The 25,510-nt window shown below is 33.0% G+C and overlaps 1 protein-coding gene across 2 annotated transcripts; it reads left to right on the top strand.

The window, feature by feature from the left end:
• Positions 1 to 9,594: 9,594 nt before the first annotated feature.
• LOC146897053 (beta-amyrin synthase-like) lies at positions 9,595 to 25,436 on the top strand. 2 transcript variants are annotated; one of them, XM_085734521.1, is made up of 16 exons: positions 9,595 to 9,865; positions 10,650 to 10,835; positions 13,848 to 13,937; positions 14,177 to 14,374; positions 14,466 to 14,550; positions 17,188 to 17,354; positions 17,445 to 17,636; positions 18,514 to 18,627; positions 19,103 to 19,222; positions 19,345 to 19,467; positions 19,579 to 19,685; positions 19,780 to 19,828; positions 23,057 to 23,425; positions 23,561 to 23,641; positions 24,529 to 24,612; positions 25,089 to 25,436. In XM_085734521.1, the coding sequence occupies exons 1-16, from the start codon at positions 9,665 to 9,667 to the stop codon at positions 25,209 to 25,211; spliced, it is 2,289 nt and encodes a 762-aa protein (XP_085590647.1). In that variant the 5' UTR covers positions 9,595 to 9,664; the 3' UTR covers positions 25,212 to 25,436. The 2 variants fall into 2 exon arrangements, with proteins under 2 accessions (XP_085590647.1, XP_085590648.1); XM_085734522.1 differs by lacking the exons at positions 9,595 to 9,865; positions 10,650 to 10,835 and having other exon boundaries at positions 13,087 to 13,937; positions 19,579 to 19,670; positions 19,765 to 19,828.
• Positions 25,437 to 25,510: the final 74 nt, after the last annotated feature.

The following is a 25,510-nucleotide window of genomic DNA, read 5'->3' as shown; positions in this document are numbered from 1 at the left end:
CGAGCTTCTTCCAGTTTTTATCAGGATTGCGACCTCTTTCACTCTCTTCTGTTGTCCCACTCTTCTCCAGCCCGTCTTCTCTTCGGATTCTCTCCATCTCTGTCGAAGCTCATTTCCGATGAGATACGGGTTGTCACCGCCGCCGCGAAGCCTTGTCCTGTTTATTTCAGGATTGAGACTTCGTTCTCTGTTGTATCTGATTCCGTCGTTCTCTGATGACGATGTTTTTCGGCGAGATCTGGGTTCGGCTCTGACTGGTTTTATCAGTTTGTTTCGAGTTTTCTATTTTTCAGGTACTTTGGTTGTTGTGCGTTCTCTTCTCCGACGAAATTTTCATATCTGGGTTGTGTTTTGGGTCTCAGATTCGGTTATGGCTGCTTGTATTGTCTGGTTGTGTTATATTTTCTGTGTTTCTGGTGTTGATGCACCACCTTTTCTCCGGAGAAGACTCAATTGTTGTTTTTTTGGATCTCTAATTGGGTTTATCCGATGGCATCAAACATTTGTACCTGGCCATTCCTCCCTTCATCGGAGACAGCGACGCCGGTTACTTTGGATATGTCATTTGTGCAGGCAGTTGCTACTCCCGAGGAATCTCATTTGAGATGTCTGCCTCCCAAGGTTCATATGGGAGATAAGGTCCGCATCAAAATCAATGAGAAGATTTATGAAGCAGAGCTTGATGACTACAAAAGGCACCTTCATGGTCGCATTCTGGTCTATAAGGGTGACTCTCCTCTCACATCTAAGTTCCTGAAGCAGAAATTGGACAGTCTATGGTCGGATTTGAAGACCTGGTCTTTTACTCCTCTCGGAAAAGGGTATTTTGAATTTCATTTTAACTCAATGGAAGAAATGAAGCAGGTTTGGGCGTTGAGTGTTGTCAACCTTAAGCCGGGACTTATGAAATATTTTTGTTGGTCTAAGGATTTTGACCCTAAAAACCAAACACAGACACATGCTCAGTTATGGGTTCGCTTGTCACATCTCCCTCGAGAGTATTGGAGGAAAACCACTCTGTTTGAAATTGCTTCAAGAACTCTCCATTGATGAGGCAACACATCCTCGTCTATTTGGACATTATGCACGGGTTCTGGTGGATGATGATATGTCTGACACTCTGTTTGAGACCGTGTTGGGGGAAAGGGAAGGGTATGCATTTTCGGTGAATGTTGAATATGAGAGGCGACATGCGTACTGCCCCCACTGCAAAATGATAGGGCATTCCATCCAGTCCTGCAACCGATTCAAGTATGCTGATTCCCAAGTCACATAAGGTAAGCAACCTAAGCACACCACTCAAAAACCTCATTCACACCACCAGAATGCTACTATTGACAAGGTTTTCAAGCGAGCTGCTTCCGAGCTAGAGTCCCTTCAATCTAAATTCCAAATTGTTGTTCCTCCTTTCGACACAAATTCATAGGGTACATTTAAGGAAGTGGAGGTTTCTCTATTGCATCCAGAGTAAGGCTCGGTGCTTGCCACTGATGAGCACCCTTTGTCCTTGCAGGTTGAACCAGTGGAGGGGGAAGACGACCCTTTGCCTCTGTGCAACTCTTTTGACATGCTCACTTCGGAGGAGGTTGTTCAAGGGGAGGCATTGTTACCAGACTTGAATTCCAAAGTTCCCATGGTAGGGCAGTTGACTGCTATGCGGTTGGAAGATTTGGTTATTCCTATATAAATTTCTTGCTCATTGGGTACCACTAGCTCAGAGGCACCTCTTCCTAAAGGCACAAGGCCCTCCGACACAGTGCTTACCCTTGACAAGCATGGGCCGGATGGTGTTGGGAGGTTGTCACTCCCCAAACCTCCGTCCCTTTCTATTGAGCAGGGTAGCATTGTTGTTATAGTTGTGGATCCAGGCAGGTTAAAGGCTTGGGTGGATACTCCGGTGCTTACTCCTATGCTGCAACCTATCACTACCAACTATTATTATTTGACAACTGACAAGCTCCCTCCAAGCCAAACCTTGGTTCCTGCTTCCAATTCCTCCTTCCATTCTGATGCAGCCTTAAAGAGTGTGCATATTCTTTCCAAATTTTGGGGGGATGAGGTAGATGAAGTAGAAGAGGTGATAGAGGACGCTACTAGACATGACAAGAGGCTTGAGATGGAAGACCATCCAAGCCTATCTGAGAGCACTAACACAGAGAGAAAGAAGAAGAAGCATGTGAACATAGTGATGTCGTCTAGCTTTAACTCAGTCGGAATGAGGACTCGTGCCCAAAAGGGTACCTCCAAAGCCGCCTTGGCAGATACATAATAGTTGGTCCAATAGAATTAGAATATCTTGGAATGTCAATCCTTATGTTCAAATTTTCCTAGAGAGGGCAGTCTCTTAACTGTTGTTTGGCCAAGAATAGTCATAATTTGACTAGTTTTTGGTACAAAGGTTGTCTCTGACATCTGTTTCATTAGGTCATTTCCTTTCTTGGGATATATCTAGTTTCTCTTTTCACAGGTTTTACTCTATGTATCTCTGTTGTATTGGTTCAGGCCTCTCATGTCTTTTATATTCTATTACTTTGATAGAAAAAATTCAAATAATTTCGGTAAATAAGTCAAAATAAGCTCTCTTTAGAATCTTTTTTTAATACGATATCGTTTTTTTTGAACAAACGATATTGTTTCTTTTGTAGTGTGGAATTATTAACATTTTAATGAGAGACTTAACCAACTTTTTAATAAAATTTTAAACAATATTATAAAAAGATAAAGTGGTTAACACAATAATTTAAATGAAGAGTATATAATTGGAAGAAAAAACACTGCACCAAAATTATATATCCTCTATCCTTTCTATATATACTAGCGGAAAGACGTACACTAACTTGTCCGTCAGTCCAATACTCCGCTTTCTGTTGTGCTTAATCACATATTTATACCATCACATCTAGTTATATCCGTGTGTCTGTGTGTATGTTAAAATATTCATGTGAGTTAAATTTCAGGGACTCGTTGAGAGCCTTACATATTTCGACATCGGCTACTAAAGAATTCCTGACGCATGCAGCGGAAATTGAATGCACGTCTTTGTAGGATATGAGCAGAACTCCTACCAAATAAACTAACTTTCATTTCCATATAGGCTTAATTGATCTGCCGGTCCCTTAACTTATTTTTTTTATTCAATTTTGTCCCATAAGTCTTAACTTTTTCAAACACGTCCCTTAACTTATTTCATTTATTCAATTTGGCCCAATTTTGGTAATTTTAATCCTCTAAAAACACAGACCGTTGGATTACGAAGGTCTATCAGATTTTATAGTGTATCACCAACACCTAATTTATCTACTTTCTTCTTCTTCTTCTTCCCTCATCTTCATCTACATTCATCCTTCATCATCTTCATAATTTTTTTTCTTCATCATCTTCATGAAACCCAAATAAAAAAGATCTTCTCTCAGTTTTCCTTTCCTTTTCGGATCAAAGAAACAAAAATAATCAAAATCGTCCAGTGTTCATTACATAACCTCACGAACATCTAACCAAAAAAAAAATCGAAAATCTAGGCATTGATGTTATAACCTCAAGAACATCTAACCCAATCACTTCGACCCTTCCCTCCTTCAACCCATTTCCAGGTTGGTTGTTATAAACACCTCCTGCATAATATATGCAGATCAATTAAGCCTATATTTATAAACACCTCCTTAAAAAAAAAGATTATAAACACCATATGCTTAATTAATTAATTTTTTTTCTCTCTCTATTCAGCATCTTTCTTCTTCCGTCTTCATTCTTTCTCTGCTTCAAGTTCGCGTTTTCACTTCCAAATCAAATTCCCTATTTTCATTCTCTCCAAAACCCACTAACCAATTTTCCCCAATCGTTAAACATCAACACTTATCCTTCACCGAATTTCATCTCTTCCAGAAAACCCTATTCAATAATTTCAAAACCGTAGCCCCTTCAATGGCTTCAAAGAAGAAACAATCGGAAGGAATCACTTTGTTATCCATGTACAAAGACAACAACGACGATGATATGGAAGACGCCGAAGAAGAAGAAGATGTGAATCGCGGGAAGGAGCAAGTTGATGTCGCTGACGCTGAACAAGCGGCGGAGGAAGATTTGGCTCCGAATAGGTTGTTTTCGCCGGTGCAAGAGCAACAACAGGTGGAATTGAAGATTAGTAAGAGTGCCACGCTTCCAATCTGTTCAGTTTGATGGATGATTAGGCTGTTTGATGGTGTTTTTGCGTAATTGTTCTTTCCTTCTTCCTCCCTTCAAATTGGTTTTGCTTCCTCTTGATTCTGCTCGTTTTGGATCTGGTTTGTTTGTGAGTGGAGGTGGAGTTTCGGTTGGTATGGATTTGGGTTATGGTTAGAACAAACAGTGGTGGTTGTAGTTATGAATTTTGAACTGCTGGTGATTGTTTGTGGATGAATTTCGAAATTGTGGCTTTGAATGAATTCTGGAAAATTGTTGGCGTGTTCTTGAGGTTAGATGTTCTTGAGGTTATGTGATGAACACTGGACGATTTTGATTATTTTTGTTTCTTTGATCCGAAAAGGAAAGGAAAATTGAGAGATTTTTTTTTTGGGTTTTATGAAGATGATGAAGAAAATAAATTAAGAACATGATGAAGGATGAATGTAGATGAAGATGAGGGAAGAAGAAGAAGATGAAGAAGAAAGTATATAAATTAGGTGTTGGTGATACACTATAAAGTCTGATAGACCTTCGTAATCCAACGATCTGTGTTTTTAGGGGATTAAAATTATCAAAATTGGGCCAAATTGAATAAAAGAAATAAGTTAAGGGATGTGTTTGAAAAAGTTAAGACTTATGTGACCAAATTGAATAAAAGAAATAAGTTAAGGGACCGACAGATCAATTAAACCTTCCATATATGATGCATGCATGAATGTATGTGTGTATTATATTCTTGTAAATTTTTTCATTGTTATTTAGTTTTATATACTATTTTTATTAAATAATTCTAGCTCTTGTCCGATTGATTTCTGGATCCGTCCTAAAACGAGAGGGACTAATATGCATCTCTTGCCCTTTGCTAATAAGTTGTCTGCATGTTATCAAACAAAACAACGTTATCTTTTGTAGGGGCTTGACTTCCTGCCGACTTTTTTTTCTTCCAGCAGTACGTAGAGTTAACATACGTTCCTCACACGTAATAGTACAATTATTTAAGAAATTTTAATTGCTTTAATTAACCCTCCAACCAAACCATTGAACCATAGATTCACGACCACCACGTCTACATGTGCAATTTTGCCTTTAATTTATATAAATTAAATAATAAAGTATCATCATAATTTGAAACGGTACCACACTCTGCATGCTATAAATTGACCTTAAAGGAATGGCACAATGAGAATGGTACAATAAGAATGGTTAATAGTAGGGGTGTTCATGTCCAATCCAATCCAAAGCAAACCGCGGTAACCGAACCGAAAAACCAAAAACCGAACCAATCCAAAAATCAAAAAACCGAAAACCGAAAAAAACCGCAATTTTAAATGGATTGGATTGGTTTTCGGTTCCCTTAGAATAAACCGATCCAATCTAATCCAAACCGAAATATTTATACTTGTATATATATTATTATATGATTTTTTATAAATGTTTCTTTAATTTACAATTATGTAACTATTTTCTTGACTTGTTCTTTAACAATGTTGACTTTTTTTTTGGTTCTTTTAAGAAATATTATTAATTTACGATTATGCAACTATTTTCTTTAACTTACTATTTTATTTTTTATATGTTACTTTCATTCTCTACTTATTCATCTCTTTTGTAACCTTACATTTTTATGAAATGTCATAAAATAATATATTTTCTTAAAAGAAAATGAAAAAAATATACAACAATGAAAACCGAAAACCAATCCAATCCAAACCGAATTTTTTTGGATCGGATTGGATTGGATTTGATTTTGAAACAAAACAAATTGGATGGACAAATAATAAAACCGAAAAGATTGGATCGGATGGTTTTTCCTCCCAAAACCGAACCAATCCAATCCGCGAACACCCCTAGTTAATAGCATACTTTGTGTTTGGGATAATAAGCATGGTAAGTGAGAAATACTAACGACATTCTCTTTTTACATTTTTTCTAACATTCACTCATTTATCAAATGAAACTCATGTAGGTCTCAGCACTTTATATGCTATTAATAGGAGCAAACGGCCCAACAAGTTTCATTTATATCACTGATTGCTTTTTTAGCATTGTCCAACAATTGCAATGGGAACTAAAAAAATCAGGATGGACAATGTTTTTTTTTTAGTCAAGTAGCCTAGTGCCTGAAGCTCACACAATTTAATTGTAGAGGAGACCCAACAAATTTTATTTATATCACTGATTGCATTTTTAACATTGTCCAACAATTGCAATGGGAACTAAAGAAATCAGGATGAACAATATTTTTTTGGGTCAAGTAGTTTAATGGATAAAGCCTCATGGGTTCGAACCCCTACCCTTACATATAATATGCAATATCTCTATCAACTAACCTAAGCTCACGCGAATTACATCCCTGCATAGAATGTAAATTATTTATAGTTTTTCTTGTAACGGGTTTGGCCAGATCCAACCCGTGAACATCCTTATTGGCCATCTCAAAGAGCGGATGCTCAATTTTTCATTCCTTCATTCCATAGTGCTTGTGTCTTGCAAATTAATCAATCAAAATATTTCTCCTAAAAAAACCAATCATTTATATACTCCATCCGTTTCTTTCAAGAGTAGTGATATATATACAACTATATGTGACAACTTTCATTTTCTCTTTTCTTATTGGTCCAAAACAATAGAAAGAGAAAAATGATGAGAGAGAATAAGAATATAATGTGAGTATGTGAGATAAAGTTGTCAAAAAGTTGTAATAAAACGGTTGTACGAATACCATTTCTCTTCTTTTTAATTAAATGTCTTTTTTTATGGTGAATTTTTCGTTCCTATTTAACTGTCTTTTGATATTTTAAGGGTGTGTTTGGTTTGCAAAACAGTAAGTATGGGACAAAACAGTACAGGACAAATTTTTATAACATTGACTAATTTTTTTTTTTTTTGTTTTATACGATTTTTGGGGGACGAAATGTTGTTTTGATATTTTAGACAACTTGTACGTGGGACAAAAAGTTGTGTTGTGGTTTGGTGAGGGACAAAAATATCAATTTTTATCCTGTCCCTTGCCTCCAGTTTGTCATGTACCTTAAACAGTTTTACAATTCAAACACTAGACAACTTGAGTTGTTCTGTTCTGTCCTTCATTTTTGTCAATTATACCTTTTATCAAGTACTCTTATCTTTTTTAATAAGATTAATTAATGCTATCTATTTGGAAAACTAATGTTTGTTTTTTTTTTTTTAAATAAAGTTTGTTTCTTGTTATCTTCATATTTAAATAAAATTTTGTTACAAACAATGGTTCCAAGAAGAGTTAAAATTCTATAAATAAGATGAGTAGCTTGTTAAAAATTTCAAGTGCAAAGTAAAAGAACAAATTTGAGAGAAGAAAAATAAAAGACTTCATGAATGTTCAAAAAGAAGAAATAGTGGAAGACTCATTGAAATTGTTGATGAGAGGTGAAGAGGAGAGAAATAGTTGAAAACTCATTTGACAAGATGTAAGAACAAGAACAAGAACAAGATGACAATGAAGAAGAAGAAGTTGAAATAATTTTTATATTGACTTAAAATAAATAAAAAGATGTGCACAATATTTATAAAATTGAAAATTGTTTGATATATGAGAGAGAGAGAGAGAGAGAGAGAGAGAGAGAGAGAGAGAGAGAGAGAGAGAGAGAGAGAGAGAGTGAGTGAGAAAGAGCAAAAAAATTGTAATTTGTTGGAGAAAAAAATAATAAGTGAAAATTGTTTATTAGGAGAGAATAACATATTAAATTTATTAGAAAGATAAAGTGTGTAAAAAAAAATTTATTGTTGGATTAAAACGAGGCTATAATAGGATGAAAATGTGAAAAAAAAACACATTGCTAATTTAATGTTATCGTTTGCTATTAAAGAAAATATATTAAAAAAGGCCTTTCAACTACGTACCCTTGCTAATATTCTTTAAAAAAAAATTACCCTACCTAAAAAAAAACTAGATTGGGCGTTTAGACCAGCCAAATTAATAATCGAACCTATTAAAGAAAAAGGAAAAATTGTATTAACCACCCTAGCTATGGAAATCATTCTAAAACAAAGTTTTTCTACCAAGACATCAAAGAAAAAGGAAAAATTGTATTTTATTTAAAAAATATTAGTTTTTCTACCAAGACATCAAAGAAAAAGGAAAAATTGTATTTTATTTAAAAAATATTAAACGATTTTTTCAAAAAAAATTAAAAATTAAACGATGACATTTGAATATGAAACATATTTATCTGCTTCTTTTTCTGCACGTTGTTGGATTGAATCATACGATAGTATAACAAAATCTAAATTAAACTTGTACATTAATGATATATAGAAATTATGAGCACCATGCCTTGAACCATGTCAAAATCACCCAACCCAAACTAATCAACTATGTGGTCGCGCTATACTTTTTTACAAGCTTAATCAAGTAATTTCTTTGGGTATAGTCACCACAAACGTTTCAGTGAGAAGAAATGGGACATGCAACAAAAAACATGAATGCACAATTACTAGTACATGCGCTAATGCAGTCGGAAGCGAAAGGCTAGGAAGCGCTAAACCTAGATAGAAAAAGAACAAGTTTGCAAGCGACAAACTTGTGAAAATAGGGTTCCAGAATCCACTAGAAATTAAGAAAACTCTCTGAAAATTTTATTGAATGAATAACTCTGGATACAACTGAAGTATTTAAATACTAAGAAAACCCTAATAGGCCTAAAATCCAAAACAGAAATTATTAAAATTGGGCTGAAATAATAATACTAAGGAAAACCTCCTATATCATGCGCCATGCGTGTTGTGACCTGCCCATCACACAACTAAGAGAAAAAATCAAGTGTTTAGCTACTGCCTCATGTGTGATGCACACAAGACTATGCGAATTATTGGAAATTCTCGCATATATATATATATATATATATATATATATATATATATATATATATATATATATATATATATATGGAGCATATCATATGAGAATGACTTTTGTATGTGAGAATGGTGAGAATGAATTGCAGCCATTGGATTAAATTTAGATGGTGGAGATTAAAAACATCAATTTAAACAACACATGTGCCTTTCTTTATTGTAAAAATTTAATATTTTGAAAATATTTGTCGAGACAAATCAAACAACATCTTACATGCTAATATTTGTATTTATATATTAGTTAAAAAGTATGGTCAAAGTAAGTGAAGTGAATAGTGCAAATTGCAAAAATTGAACATGTATTTTGAAACGGAGTGAGTATATGTTAAGGATATCTATAATAAAAATGATGTATTGGAAATTGTGTCTATTTATTTTTCAAGAAGTTAGAAATAATTAATTTTTTATAATAAATATTTGCTATTAATGAAATTCTTAACTTGTACCCTAAGTTAGCATCACCCTTAAAATAATTGTTTCACGAGACTCTATATATATACATACTGTTTGATTCAGCTTTACATACACAAATCTCATAGTTGGAAATTTTGAAATCTATTTCGCTTTTCAATCTTGAAATATTATAGAGTAAAGAAATACAGTATATAATATGTGGAGGCTGAAGATAGCAGATGGTGGGAAGGATCCATACATATTCAGCACAAATAGTTTTGTAGGGAGGCAGACATGGGAGTTTGATCCAAATGCAGGTACTCCTGAGGAGAGAGCTCAAGTTGAAGCTGCTCGGCAACATTTCTACAACAATCGCTTCAAGGTTAAGGCTTGCGGCGACCTCCTTTGGCGCTTTCAGGTAATTGTTCTTCATGATAAACAACCGAGACACTCATCATTAGCAAAAATCCTTTTGTTAATAGTCTTATTTACTAGTCTCTGTTTTCTGTTATCAAAGTTTCTGTCGAGATCCTCACTAAGACTATACCTCAAGGTATAGTCTTCTTATAATGTTTTTATTTAGGTTACATTTGGTGATTGTACAACCACCTCTTTTGTTTCACAATTAGACATGAACGATGTTTGGATACTCATTTATCAAACATCACACTAAAGATGAACGACTCAATATTTTAGGCTTGTGAATTTGAACCATTGCTCTCAAATGGAGACATTTATGCAAAAATTAGGTACTTGGGATTTGACATTTTGGATTTTTTAATTTAAATTTAAAGAAGGAGAGTGAAGGGAGAAAGGAAATTGACTAATCTTACATATACTTATATGAATTATCTCAGTATTAACCATTGCTTTTTATTTACAAACATTCTTTAAAATGGTAACAATGCAAAAACAATCCAACATAGAGAACCAAAATGTGAGACTTATTGTTGAGAAACATGGCATCCATGAAAGTAGAGAGAAAAAGCTTAGAAAATATTTATTGTATATGATAATAGTTGAAGAGATACAAAAGTGAAAAGAGAGGTACAAATGAGTCAACTTGTGACTTATAATATAGTGACCAAACTAATACCCTAACTAACTCTAGAATGAGTATATCTATCTATATTTCAACACCTCTAAAACACCGCAGTTGTATTTTGCATGTTTTCTACTACTTATAATTTTGATATGTGCAGATTCTAAGAGAAAAAAACTTCACACAGACAATACCTAGGGTGGTGATAGAAGATGAAGAAGATATAACAAACGAAAAAGTCACAACCGTTCTGAGAAGGGCTGCCAATCACCTATCAGCATTGCAAAGCAATGATGGCCATTGGCCAGCTCAAATTGCGGGTCTTCTAGGTCTTATTCCTCCATTGGTTAGTGCTAACCATTCAAATTTAATAGAATCACTCTTATTATTGCGATAATGATATTTACAAGGATTTTATCGTTTATTTTATACAATATCTATTGTAACGATTACAAATATTGAAATGAAGGTATCCTAAATATATTAGGGCAAATAAACTTCCTAAACAAGATAACGAGAATAGGATCGATGACCGGAGGGTGGTAGACAAAGGGTGTAGGGTGAGGTCGGTTGGGAGACTGAAAAAAGAGAGAGGGGAGGAAGATGAAATAGGGCAACCGTGACCTCGAATTTACTCATTTACCTTTATTATTAAGTTGAAATGATGAATCTGCCCTAATGTCATGTATTTGTCCCTAATTTTGTGTTCCAATAATATAAATCAACTAGACTTTTGACCCGTGTGTCGCACGAGTTTTCTCGACTATAATAGAGACCAATAAATAATCTTTAACCCGTAAGATCATTGATATGGTAGAAAATATTTTCTTCAAAAAAAAAAGGCAAGAGGATAGGAATGAAATTGGTGTGCAATGCATTTTTTTAGATGGAATTTGTTAGGTTAAATAATTGCAAACCTAATAAAGCAAATGATCGGAAAAAATTAGGTTAAGTTACTGCAGACGACATAACAAAATTAATAAATAAGGATGTCAAAAACCAAAGGCATGAAATTAAAAAAAAATCCAAAAAAAAAGTGTAAAATTCTTGACAAAAAAAAAAGTATAAAATAGAAGGATCATACGTAATCATTGATATGGTAGAAAATATTTTCTTCAAAAAAAAAACAAGAGGATAGGAATGAAATTGGTGTGCAATGCATTTTTTTAGATAGAATTTGTTATGTTAAATAATTGCAAACCTAATAAAGCAAATGAGCGGGAAAAAATTAGGTTAAGTTGCTGCAGACGTAACAAGTTGCTGCAGACGTAACAAAATTAATAAATAAAGATGTTGAAAAGTTTAGGATATGGAGTTTGGAGCATGCTATATTATTTAAACTCAAAATTTGACTTCAAATGCAAACATCTAATAATTAATAGTATTTAGGAATGGTAAAGCGTGCCACCCTTTCCGGTTTAGACCGGTCATGCTTAAGGCATTCTGAAATGGAACGAGACGGATCAAGTCAATTTAGGTGGTTAAGTCTAAAATTCCACCTCACCCCGCTTAGTGGTGGACTGATGTGTTGGCGGGCCGACCCATCAAACAAATAACAGAGAATTACAAGTTATCGCATAGGGTAATCTCACAAAAAATTTTCAACACTATATTTGCCATCCTTCTTAGATTACACCTCATACCTTCCCTTGTTTTCCGGGTTGGGAGAAATTTAATTGGCTAAAACTTCTTTTGAGATATGTTTGGGATAAAGTATCTCAAGATGAATAGCTGCGCTTTTAAAAAAAAAAAGCCAGCAATTTAATTTGTGGCCAAAACAAGCTTATGAGACAAATTTAACACCATCAACGTAATAAAAAAAAGACATCATCATGGTTAACAACAACAATAGACCACCATAAATTCAACGACATTGTCTCAAACTAAAACGATTCCGCCAACATAAAACAAATCACAAAATAAATCCAACCACCAATTGTCTCAAACTAAAACGATTCCGCCAACATAAAACAAATCACAAAATAAATCCAACCACCAAGAAGGTGGAGTGGAGACAACAACGAACCCTAAAAAGCACAACAGTTGCGGGTTATGTCTAAACTCTCAAGATAAATAGACCATTGTTAAAAAAATTCTAAATTTATTTAAGTACTTTTTTTATTGAATTGGGTTATGATGGGTTATTGGAGCACTCCACTTTAACTTTTTCCTAATTCATTGAACAAAAAAAGCACCTGTAAATGAGTTGGTTGGCCGACCAACCCTGACCCTATCCCATTTTTTCAGCGAGTTAAGCGGGGGCAAGCCAACTAGAGGGAACAAGTTTGAAACTTTGACTCAACCCGCCAAAAGTAGTGAGCTAAATGGCGCCTCCTGGCATGTTAAGCTCGTCTTGCCACCCCTAGTAGTATTCACCGTATATATGAGTATTTTTGTAACAAAACTAAAGAATTATATGTGTCATTGTAATCACTTTGACTACTGCATTAAACAAAGAGATATACAACATCCAATTATTATTATAAACAAAAAACTACTTTTTAGATTCATTGAATAATTGAAATATTTGGTTTTTGTATATGCTAGATACATCAATTATTCAATTAATCTAACTAGTTATTTTTTTGCTTATCAGAGGGTGTATACTATTAATCACTTTTTTAACATATATTTCGTTATCCATTTTGACTACTTCATTAACCATAAAAATGCAAGACATAGACCACTTATTTTACATAAATCTTTGAAACCATCTTCTTGAGTGAGAGCTAAATATTTTAAATGACTTAGAGAGGTGTTGGATGGTTTCATTTGTTCCATTGAGGAGGATTCTTGGCGGGGAGAACGGAGGAGAATGTTACATTTTTGGTCGATTTGATTTGATTTATGCATTGTTGGAAAAATGGATGGTGTTGGAGGATCGACCGAGGGATATAGAAAAGAAGGTGTTTACCAATCTTTGGAAAGGTCCTACGCCTTTTAGGGTAGTGGGTTTTTACTTGGAAACTATTACTTGATCGCATTCCTACAAGAACTAACCTTGTTATTCGCAACATTATTCCGCTGGATGCTTCATTGGCATGAACCTTTTGTGATGAGGAGTGGGAATCTTCTTCCCATCTGTTCTTGTTTTGCGAAGTGGTGGGGTGTGGAATTTTGTAATGTGTTGGTTAGATTTGTTTTTTTATCACTACACCGAATTTGTTTGTGCACTTGAAATGTTGATATGGGGAGGCGTCGAATGACAAATTGAGGAAGGAGTATGGTCTTATTTGGATTACATAGGCAAATTTTAACGGTTAAAATAGATTACTTCATCAAATTTCATTAGTTTATTTCTGTAGTTACTAATCAACGTAGGTTTTTTTTTTTTTTTTTAACTTCTCACAACATGCAGGTCTTCTGCTTATACATAACAGGGCATCTTGATTCGATATTTACAGAAGAGTATCGTAAAGAGATTCTTCGTTACATATATTGTCACCAGGTATACTTGTTTTATGTCAATTGAGAGGGATATTCACATTTAGTATCTGGCACACTTTAAATATCCGATAAAGGGAACTAAACTATGAGTAAACACAAAATGAAAAAAAAAAAGGAGAATTTTATCCTCTTCATTTTCTTGTAAGTTCACTTTATAGAATCACATTTAGCTCAACTATAAAGTTTAGCATATCTTCATGCCATTGATGATGAATAACTATATGCTTTTTTTATTTGAAGAATGAAGATGGAGGGTGGGGATTACACATAGAGGGCCATAGTACTATGTTTTGTACTACATTCAGCTACATATGCATGCGAATTCTTGGAGAAGGGCCTCATGGAGGTCAAGACAACGCTTGTGCTAGGGCAAGAAAATGGATTCATGATCATGGTGGTGTAACACATATACCTTCATGGGGGAAAACTTGGCTTTCGGTATTTTTTTTAATACAAAATACAAATGCACAAACTAACATGCTTTTATATATTTATGTTGTTAATTTGAATGAATAATGTACTTGTGTAGATACTTGGTGTATTTGATTGGCGCGGATGCAACCCAATGCCTCCTGAGTTTTGGACTCTTCCTTCGTTTCTTCCTATGCATCCAGGTTGAATAATATTTTTTTTTAATTGTTTCACTCTTTACCTTAATTAAATCACTCCCTCCTTTTGTTAAAGAAAATTAAATATCATTAAATAAATATCGTCTATATTTTGAATACAATAAAAAATAATCTATTTCAATTTTGCTATTAAATTAATATTATATGCATCACTTACAAATAAAAACATATATATTATGTTGAAAACATAAACTAACTCTTGTTTTTTTATGGATAATATTGTAAAAACAATAGTAATTTCAAACAAATTTAATACTATTACCAAATTTCTTAACTTTCGTGATTTTGTCAAAACTGTCATATATTTAGGGTCGAACGTTAAAAATGATACTCCCTCCGTTTTTTTTGTACTCCTTCCAATTCTATTTATAAGAGAAATTTAGTTCAACAAAAGTTAATGTACCTGGTTAAAAAATTGGACCAAATACATCAATTTTTATTGACCAAAATTTATCTTATAAATAGAACCGGAAAGAGTAATTGTCACTTTTGCATAAAAATTTCAAAGTCCAATACATCATTAAATGTTTTACCTGTATTACCCTTAAATATTTATTGCAGAGAGAAATATATGAAACGAGAGATTAAATTATTAAGGTTATTATAGAAAAAATAAATAAATTATCATATCAAAAGCAATAAAAGTATTTGTTGTCCTCGTTTAATTTGTGTAAAAAGTCAAAATGTGACAATTAAAAAAAACAGAGAGAGTACTAATTTTATCTTTTTTGCTGCTCATTATAAAAAAATGGTAAAATTAAGACAACTAATCATTTTCTTAAGAATTGTGCATACACAAATGCGACATTTAATTTGAGACGATGAGAGTACTTTTTACCAAGAGTGGTGCTATATGGGTTCCACTTGGGTAACATTGGACATTTTTATGTTATATACCATTGCCCAATCAGGGTGTGCCACGTGGCACACCCTTTTTCTTTTTTAAAAAAAATTCAATTAAAGCTGATGCACTGTTTAGATTAATCCTGCGGTCTCTCCTGTGCAATCTGAACCGTTAGATTAATCAAAATGTTGAGACACAAATAAGGAAGAGATAATAGAGGAGAGAGAAAACTATGCACTATTTATTTTTTTCCCTTCAGTTTTCGTGGGTTTTCTTCCTCAGTCTTCTCTCTTCTTCAACAGGTTCCATGAGACATATAATCATGGTAATTGAACCCAAAATCTCCTATCATTAGTTCATTGAATTTGAATACTCCTTTGAACAATGTAGTTCTTCTTGTTGTATTTTGCAGTACTCTCATCCATTTCCATCAAACAAATTAATTTAACTTGAAATTGAGATTTGATATTTGAAATAAATTATCAATTAGGGGTTTTAACGAATTGGGGAGAGTAAGGCAAGAATAACCTACCAATGGAACAAAACACATAAGGCGATGGTACTACCACAAAATTAGGGGTTTTTGAAATGATTTCTTGTTCTTAAAATACTAATTTTGAGTAGTAATGCTTTAACACCCCAAAAATCAATTCCCCATTTTTGCATGAGGACCCAGCTTTTACGGTGACGGTTCATGGCGGCGGCGTGGCCTTACAATGGCCACCGCCTTTACCGGCGGAGGAGGCCGAACGCACAGTTCCTCGTCGTTGAAGTTCTTAGATCTTCCTCTCTCTTCAATGACGTTTTTTTAATTATTATTCTTCCCTTTATTTCCGTTTGTCTCTAGCCGTTAGATGAATCCGATGGGTGATAATAGCGCATGAAGACCAACTTTCCATCAGCTTTAATTGAATTTTTTAAAAAAAAGGGTGTGCCACGTGGCACATCCTGATTGGACAATGGTATATAACATAAAAATGTCCAATGTTACACAAGTGGAACCCGGTGCTATATGATGCGAAGGCTTTCTTCGCACAAAACTCACGACTGAATGTTTGCCTTGCAAACGCACTATATATGGGCCATTTTTAATTACTCTAATTAATGAAGAAAGAGAAAATAAAATATGTTCCACAATAGAACCCTGTATAATTATCATTGCATGTGATTCTAGTACCACCGCCAAACCTGACACGGCCTCCATATTTGCTATCATCATTTCATATGAAAATCACAAAAGTGTGAGAAAGATGAGTCATGAAGAACAAAAAACCAAGACTTGTTGGCAGATGGTGCCTTCTACTTTACCTCTATAGAAGTTTAACTTTATGGATTTTGAAAATAAAAGGAATACGTTAAATTCGTCTAAATTCGTGCAAAGACCTCTCGTAACATTAAGCATTATTGTTTTACTAAATGAGTGGTGCTATATGGTGCGAAGACCTCTCTTAATTATTTGTAACATGTGTAAAATAGTGACATTCAATATGATACAAAAGTATTTATTATAAGAAATATGTTAATGTGTGTCTTTATGACATGTTTTGGAAGTATATATGATGATTCTGTATCAAAATTTATGTAATCAAATTTTCTTAAAGTACAAAAACTTACATTTTTAAAGCAAAATTTCAATTTTTGAATTTCTTTAACATTTGTTTTCTTAACATTTGTTTTTTGATCAGCATAAGTTAGCAAAAATCCTTTATGATACAAACATTTAATTTTTCAAAAGAGAAGTTTATTCTATCTCTCATCCTCACATTAATTTGGTGTAGGTCAAATGTGGTGCTTCTGTCGATTGATATACTTGCCTAGCTCTTACTTGTATGGGAAAAGGTTTGTAGGTCCAATAACACCACTTATATCACAGTTGAGGGAAGAACTATTCACTCAATCTTATGAAAATGTTAATTGGAAAAAAGTACGCCATCAATGTGCAAAGGTGAGATGCATTATCATTAATAAAATAACTCACAATCTATCAAACGAGTGATAATAGTTAATGGTCCATTTCCTTTGTATTACTATATAGGAAGATCTTTACTGTCCTCATTCTTTGATACAAGATCTAATATGGGATAGCTTATACATGTTTGCTGAGCCACTTTTGACCCGTTGGCCACTTAATAAACTGGTTAGAGAAAAAGCACTTAAGGTAGCAATGAAGCATATTCACTATGAAGATGAGAATAGTCGATACATAAACATTGCATGTGCAGAAAAGGTATGTATCAATATAATTTAGGGTTAAATATGTTTTTGGTCTCTATAAATATACTAAATTTTCGTTTTAGTCCCTCTAAAATTTTCCTTCAGCTTTTAGTCCCTATAAAATTTTCAATCACTACTTTTGGTCCCTATTTTAAAGTTAATTTTTGTATTTTTTTAATGAAATTGTGCAGAAATGTGTAGAATATTGAAAAAATCTTTCCCAAAAAAAATTAGAATTTTTTAACAAAACCATAAATTTAATATGAATTTTTAACCATAAAAAATATAAAAATTCATATTAAATTCATGTTTTTTTTAAAAATTCTAAATTTTTTTGGGAGAGATTCTTATAATATTATGAATTTTTCTGCAAACTTTTATTCAAAAATATGAATTCTACATATGATTTTACTTTAAAATAGGGACCAAAAGTAGTGATTGAAAATTTTATAGGGACTAAAAATTGAAGGAAAATTTTAGAGGGACTAAAATGAAAAGTTGGTATATTTATAGGGACCAAAAATATATTTAACCCAAAATTACTTTAGGTATATGCTTGTCTGCTGTTTAAGTTTTATCCTTTTTTTCTTTTTGGATTGGGTCTTTTATTTTGTTTTTTTATTTGGTAATGTATGTTACATTGTGGTTGCACTAACAAACTTTTTAACAGTTTAAGTTAAAAAAACACGCATAAAGTTTTAATAGAAGATAATTCGAATAGACATGTCAAATGTGTAATTTTCCATTTTCTATTAATTTTTCTTTAAATTAAATCTAAATTCTTAAATTGAAAAAACTTATAACGAGAGTACCTAAATTTTTGCATCAATTAATGTGTTCTTCGGGAGTCATAGTTTGAATTCACACATGTGTGTTTATGCATGCATTAGGTTTTGTGTATGCTTGCTTGTTGGGTGGAAGATCCAAATGGAGATGCTTTCAAGAAACATTTGGCAAGGCTCCCCGAGTACTTATGGGTTTCAGAAGATGGAATGACTATGCAGGTATATATTATATCATCATACAATATTTCAATATAAATTGATTACTACAAATATATAAGCCAGACTAGAATATTTTTTTGTCTTACATGTCACTTTTTAATATCAACACGAAAAATAAGAAACCACGACCACAACTGAGGCAAAAAACACAGGAGTCTTGAACCACCAACCACCACTTGGTTCACAATAATGCCACCACTTGCCACCAACCACCACTTGTCTCACCCAATATTTTTTTATTATATGTTATTATAATTATTAATTAAAGTTCAAAAGTTTAAACCTCTGACTCAGGTCTTGACAACTCCACTTAATAGTGATATATAATTTTTGGCTGAATGGAGTATGTCTTGACTCAGGTCTTGACGACTCCACTTACTATTGTTGTTTGTTGCTTATTTTTACATAAAGATTGTTGTAGTTATACCATCAATATATATATATGACGCAGAATTTACATATGTGTATGATGTAGAGTTTTGGTAGCCAAATATGGGATGCTTGTTTTGCCATTAAAGCATTACTTGCCGCTGACCTGATTGAGGATAGTGGTAGCACACTTGCAAAAGGACATGATTTCTTGAAAAAATCTCAGGTTTGCTTAAATTTAGGATAAATGACATTTGTGCTACTATTATTTTTGGACTATTAAATAGGTGTTTGCGCTAGCTTTTATCATCTAGTAGTAATACACTCATATGATGTCTTACTTTATAGATAAAGGATAACCCTTCAGGGGATTTTAAGAGCATGTATCGTCATATTTCCAAAGGAGCATGGACCTTCTCCGATCAAGACAATGGATGGCAAGTTTCCGATTGCACTGCAGAAGCTTTAAAGGTTACTGACTACACAAGTTATGACCAACTTAATTTATTTGTGAGCTTTAAAGGTTATGACTACAATGAATATATCTTGATAACCTACCTTTGTTTTTTTTCAATGTTTCAGTGTTGTCTACTTTTGTCAATGTTGCCTCCAAAGGTTGTGGGGGAAATGATTGAACCCGAAAGGCTATATGATTCAGTCAACTTTGTGTTGTCACTTCAGGAAAGTAAATTTAAATTGATAATTGATATCAAATTTCACATGCATGCAACATGTTTTTCTAATAATTGACACAACTTCTTATTATTGCTTGCAGGGTAAAACAGGAGGATTATCAGCGTGGGAGCCAGCAGGAGCTCAAGAATGGTTAGAAGTAAGTATTATATTTACGAATAAGGGTATGTATTGATTAATTAATTAAATATGAAAATTGGGCTGGAACATCTAAACATTTTTTTGGGAAACATATTTGAATTATGATAAGGAAATGCTAACAAGTGTCCTTGAGGTATTGTTTAAGTAACTAAAAGTAGTAACTTTTCTATAGAAAAATGTGTATAATTACTACTTTTACATGTGTTTGACTTATGTTTTCAAAATATAATTTCTTAGAATGAATTCCTTAAATTAATGCTTGTTAGCATAACCCTACAGGACAAATTGGTGTTTACTACTTCGTGCATAAACTTATAATATATATTTCTTAAGTTGGACATTTACCCATAAGGCATAATAGTTGTGTTCGAGTTTTAATTGGTGTTTACTACTTCGTCTACAAACCAAAAAGAAAGGCATAATAAAAAAAACAATGTGAGTTACAATGCTTAGTCTATGAGTTGGATTAGTGATTCTGCTAATGAGTTTTCAATTTACATAGGTGCAAGTAATTACAGAGGCATAGCCTATTTCATATAGGTTATGTAATACCCTCCAAATTTTTGAACGTTTTTTAGGGTTGGGTATTCCTGGGAGGGTTAGGACAGAGTTGACTTTAGTATGATATGTTGTTGTGTGGTCGATCTAGAACTTCTGCAATAATCTTATCTTTGTTGGAGTGATATCTATGTTAAGTTTTTAGTAGAAAAGTATAATTTCGCATATATTTTACCAGAACATAAAAGCATTAAGCACGAATTATAGTGAATAAACTAGAATTGCAATCAAAATGAAATAGAGTTTACAGATCACATTGGTCAAAAACTTAGAACATAATCATTTAAGACCTAATCACTGAGGAATTCGTTACTCATGGCTAAAGCATAAACAACTAATACGAAAGTAGGTTTCATTACATTAATTGGATGACTAACTATGATTTTTGATGGCTTCCCACCATATCTATAGTTCTCCAGCTCCCAAAATGTGGTTTTTCTCTCAAAATTTTGAACCTCTTGCATTGAATCAAACTTGGTTTTTATATATATCTTAATTTTGCAATGTACAAATTGTGTCACGATTTGTAAAATCATGTCCCGATTTAAGAAAATCGTGACACGATGTTTGTCGAATTGAAACTCTCAGAATTGGCAGAAAAATCGTGCCCCGATATATAGAAATTGAGACACAAATTTTTGTTTTCCTTGTCTCATGGTTTTCTGTCTAATGGTTTTCCTTGTAACTAACAAAATAACATATGACCTAGTGTCATCATTTAGTTCTCGACAAGGTTTACCTCTAGCAACCTCTGTGTCGTGATCAAGTGATTTACCTTTTTTTCTCTCTATATATTCCTATTTATCATTCAAAAAATATTGTATAGCCTATTACAAGTGTAATTTCACTTAGTCATGCATACCTTAATGACACAATATCATACTCCAAGAGGAGTATTGATATAATACTTGCATATTTATGAACTCATAAAATGTGAAATATTGTTGAAGCAATAAAATAATATAATTGTATGCTTACATTTTACTGTGCATTTTCTAACATGCATAAATATCTAATTATGATGCTTATTCTTAGATTATGCACACACTCTCACTAATCTAGCATCTAAGATATATATATAACTAAAGTGAGATTCTCATTAACCCAATAGTATTTAAAACTCTAATGATATACTCCATATTTAAATAGATACAAAATTGCTTCTGTAGAATTATCAATAGAAGTGGCTATAAAATTTATCATTAATAGAATTTCACAAATTTAACCATATATTTTGCACATAAAATAGACTATAACAAAATTATAGAGATAAATATAACATAATATTTATCAATGTCAGATATTTATCAGAATTTGGGTTTCCTAGTTTACCACATATATGTGGTCGCAATTTAAGCTGATCTTCCACATCATAAAGAAATTCAATATGGACAGCAGAAAAATTACACATAGTCAAATATATACATACATTATAGCTATGTTTTTTTTTTGAGGGAATACATTATAGCTATGTATGAAATATTATATATTAATGTATACAAAGAAAAACATAGTCAAATATATACGTAAGTTAGCGCAGTAGAAAAAACGGACAGACGTGCACGAGAGTTCCCCTCTGGACACTAATAACACATAATTTACTATCATAAAACCTTCACATGAGGTAATATATACCAAGTTGATTCTAGGATTCTCACTCTCATAAAGAGGATATATATTATAGTTTCAATCATAGATCAATCCAAGCATATAAATAAATCTCAGTGATTATACGAATGCGTGCTTGATTGATGTACAATATGATCTAATGATTCTCAGTAGAGAAATATCTGAGGCTCAAGCTTTTCATGTGTTCAAGACTTTTTATGATGTTTCTTTCTATCATTGAACTTGTTTTTTTTCTCCTTTTTATTTTTATCTCTACCATGGATGTCATAGGAACCATCTCATGGGGACTTGGATAAATTTTCCAAAATCTTCGCCAATCTCAGTAGTCTTTTAGTTCGCCAGAGAATATGGACTTCTTTTTTAATCCTTTATCTTCATTTAGCTGTAGCATTCTTTTAGACTTAGAGTGTTGACTTGGTGACTCTTGCATTCTGATGGTCGGAGATGCGAGACATCCAAAGCTTCTGCTTCCAGAACCCGTGTGCACGCTTTGATAAGTTGTTAGGAGAAAAATTGTTCTTTTGTTTTTATATAGTTTGCTATCATCAAAACATCAATATTAGAAGTTGTATCTGAACCAATATGGTGGACAATTTTGATTTCCAATTCACATCTCCTTTGAATGTTAAGACTCATGATTCATGTTATTTTTAGGATGTTAGCCTAAGCAAGACAATCCATGTTTTTTTAATGATGTTAAGCCTTTCAAAACAAGGATGAATTGTTAGTATACATTAAAATACTGATGCTTTACATTGAAATGAAGAGAATTATTGGAGGTAAAGAAGAATATATGAATGTAAATATGCAGACATAGACAAAGAATTGATGCATCAATGTAGATGCATGAGTGATGTGGTTGCTATTCCTACTACAAACTTACCACTATTGTCTATTTCCTCTCTAAATCTATCTATTTTCCCTCTACAAAATTCATAAATGACACTAGTATTTTCTCCCTTTTGTTATCAACAAAAATTTCAAAGAAAATATACACTTAAGATAAACAAATACTAATTATCTTTGTCTTGATTTCCAGCTATTCAATCCTTCAGAATCTTTTTCCGACATCGTTGTTGAGCATGAATATGTTGAATGCACTGGATCTGCCATTCAAGCTTTAGTTTTGTTTAAGAAACTATATCCAGAATACAAGACAAAAGAGATAGATAATTTCATTACAAATGCAGTTCGATTCATTGAAGCTTCACAAACAATCGATGGTTCATGGTATGGGAACTGGGGAATCTGCTTCATTTATGGTTCTTGTTTCGCACTTGGCGGTCTAGAAGCCGCTGGAAAGACATACACAAATTGTCCTGCCATTGCTAAAGCCACCAAATTTCTGCTCCAAATACAAAGAGAAGATGGTGGGTGGGGGGAGAGCTACCTTTCATGTTCACAAAAGGTTTGTAAACAACTATGAATTATTCATGAAATAGTTTAAAGGAAAAACTGCATCAATCCTTTAACTTAATTTATTTTGATTATTTGAAAAAAAAATTTTGTTTGTTTAACTAAATATAACAATGACATAATGCAGACATACGTACCTCTCGAAGGAGATCGATCAAATATTGTTCAAACAGCATGGGCTCTTATGGGTTTAATTCATGCCGGACAGGTTTGTATAAATTTAAGAATAAATCATTAGTTCAGTTTCTAAATTATACACTTCCTAAAGTATATTAAATCCGTTAATTTAGTCTTATGTCCTTTGTATTGGGAGGCGATAAAATCTCTTAGTAATCTCTTACCCAATGGGTCGCGTATAGGGTATGGTGCATGATTTTGCGTTGGTTAGATTGGGAGTTGTTTCTTCCAAGGGATGTTGGGTGTCTTTTTGAGGGGTATTTCACGGTTTATGGGAGAGAGAAGTTTAGGAGAGGTTTTCTGTTGATTTAGCATACGGTCATGTGGTTCATCTGGTCTGCTCGCAATGATTTGGTGTTCTCTGGCGGGACATCATATATTGAGCAATTGGTTAAAAAAGTCTAGTTCACTTCATGGTACTGATTTTTCAAGAGGCACCCTAGTCATCCCTGTTCATATTATAAGTGGATGGCAGAACCAATTCTCTGTTGGGACCAATAGCTTCTAACCAGGGGTTGTGCTTGGGGTTTGGCCATTTTTGTTGGGAATGGTTTTTTTCTTTTTCCCAGCTGTTCTTAGCAGGGTTGTGGTGCTTTTTGTTGTTTTGTAGGTAGTGTTGTGGGTGTTTTTCAGTCTAGATGGTGTTTTTAGAAGTGTTAGGGTTTTTCCTTTTGTTCTGTTTGTGGGAGACTAAGGTGCCGCAGGTGCGCTAGTCCCTTTGTATATATTTTGGATCGTTATTTATATTATAGTTTTCGATTATAAAAAAAATTAAGGACTACTATTATATTTATATAGCTTAAGAACTAAACTTAAAAGATGGTGATAATTTAATTTCAAACTTCTTAGTTACTACTACGATTACTCTATAATAACTGCTAATAAATTTCAAAATAAGTGCTAATTTCTTATGTGCAGGCGGAGATAGACCCAACACCTCTTCATCGTGCTGCAAAATTAATCATCAATTCCCAATTAGAAGATGGCGACTGGCCCCAACAGGTTCATACTTAATAATTTGATACTGATAATATGATTGTTATATGCTTTGTCAAAATACAAAAATATAAAGGCTAAAGTTGAAATTAGCCTATTATAAGTTTATATTGAGTTTAATTTATCTTTACAAAACAGACTTATTAAGTGAAGAATATCACTCCTTAATCCTTATATACTTCTACGAGATCTTATTTCTTTTTTGAAGTACCATCTTTATCACTAGTTTTGTAAATGAATTTTCACCTTTATTACCTAGTCATTTAATTTTTTGGCCTCATGGAATACATTATGATGATCTCCATTTAGTTTTTTTTTTGTGCTTCTTTTACCTGAATATATGAAAGTGTAATACTAGTGGACCTTATTTGATAACTCTACAGTTACCATGCTGTGATCAAAACTTGAAATAAAAGTTACCATGTTTTAATTTATATGAAAACGATACAAAATACATATACTAATCGTGTTTTTTGTGGCAGGAACTGACAGGGGCATCCTTGAAAACTTGCATGTTGCATTATCCAATGTATAGAGATAATTTTCCAATGTTGGCTCTAGCTGAATATCGTAAACGGGTTCTTTTGCAATACATTGCAGTTTAAATTTAGAAAGATGTGAGCACAAAAGGGATAAAGCCATAAAGAATCAAACAAACCAGCTGATAACATAAAATAAATAAAGCAAGTTTCCTTTTTTGACAAAATAAATAAAACAAATTGTTCAATACATTATATTGTTTTTTGAAGACAATTCAGAACATTTTCTATTAGATTTCATACATATGTATTTGATATTCTTAATTCTTATATTCAGTTAATGTTCTTTTATGTATCCACGTATAGTAATAATCTTGCTGTAAAAGTTGAAAGCAAAAGTAGTAAGAGAAACAAGTAAGAGTAAA

The sequence above is a fragment of the Medicago sativa genome, chromosome 8, assembly GCF_051527215.1.
Source record: "Medicago sativa cultivar Bolivia chromosome 8, Bolivia_mono, whole genome shotgun sequence".
NCBI lineage: Eukaryota > Viridiplantae > Streptophyta > Magnoliopsida > Fabales > Fabaceae > Medicago > Medicago sativa.
The sequence above is the reverse complement of the archived record's forward strand: the minus strand, read 5'-3'. Positions and strand labels throughout refer to the sequence as shown.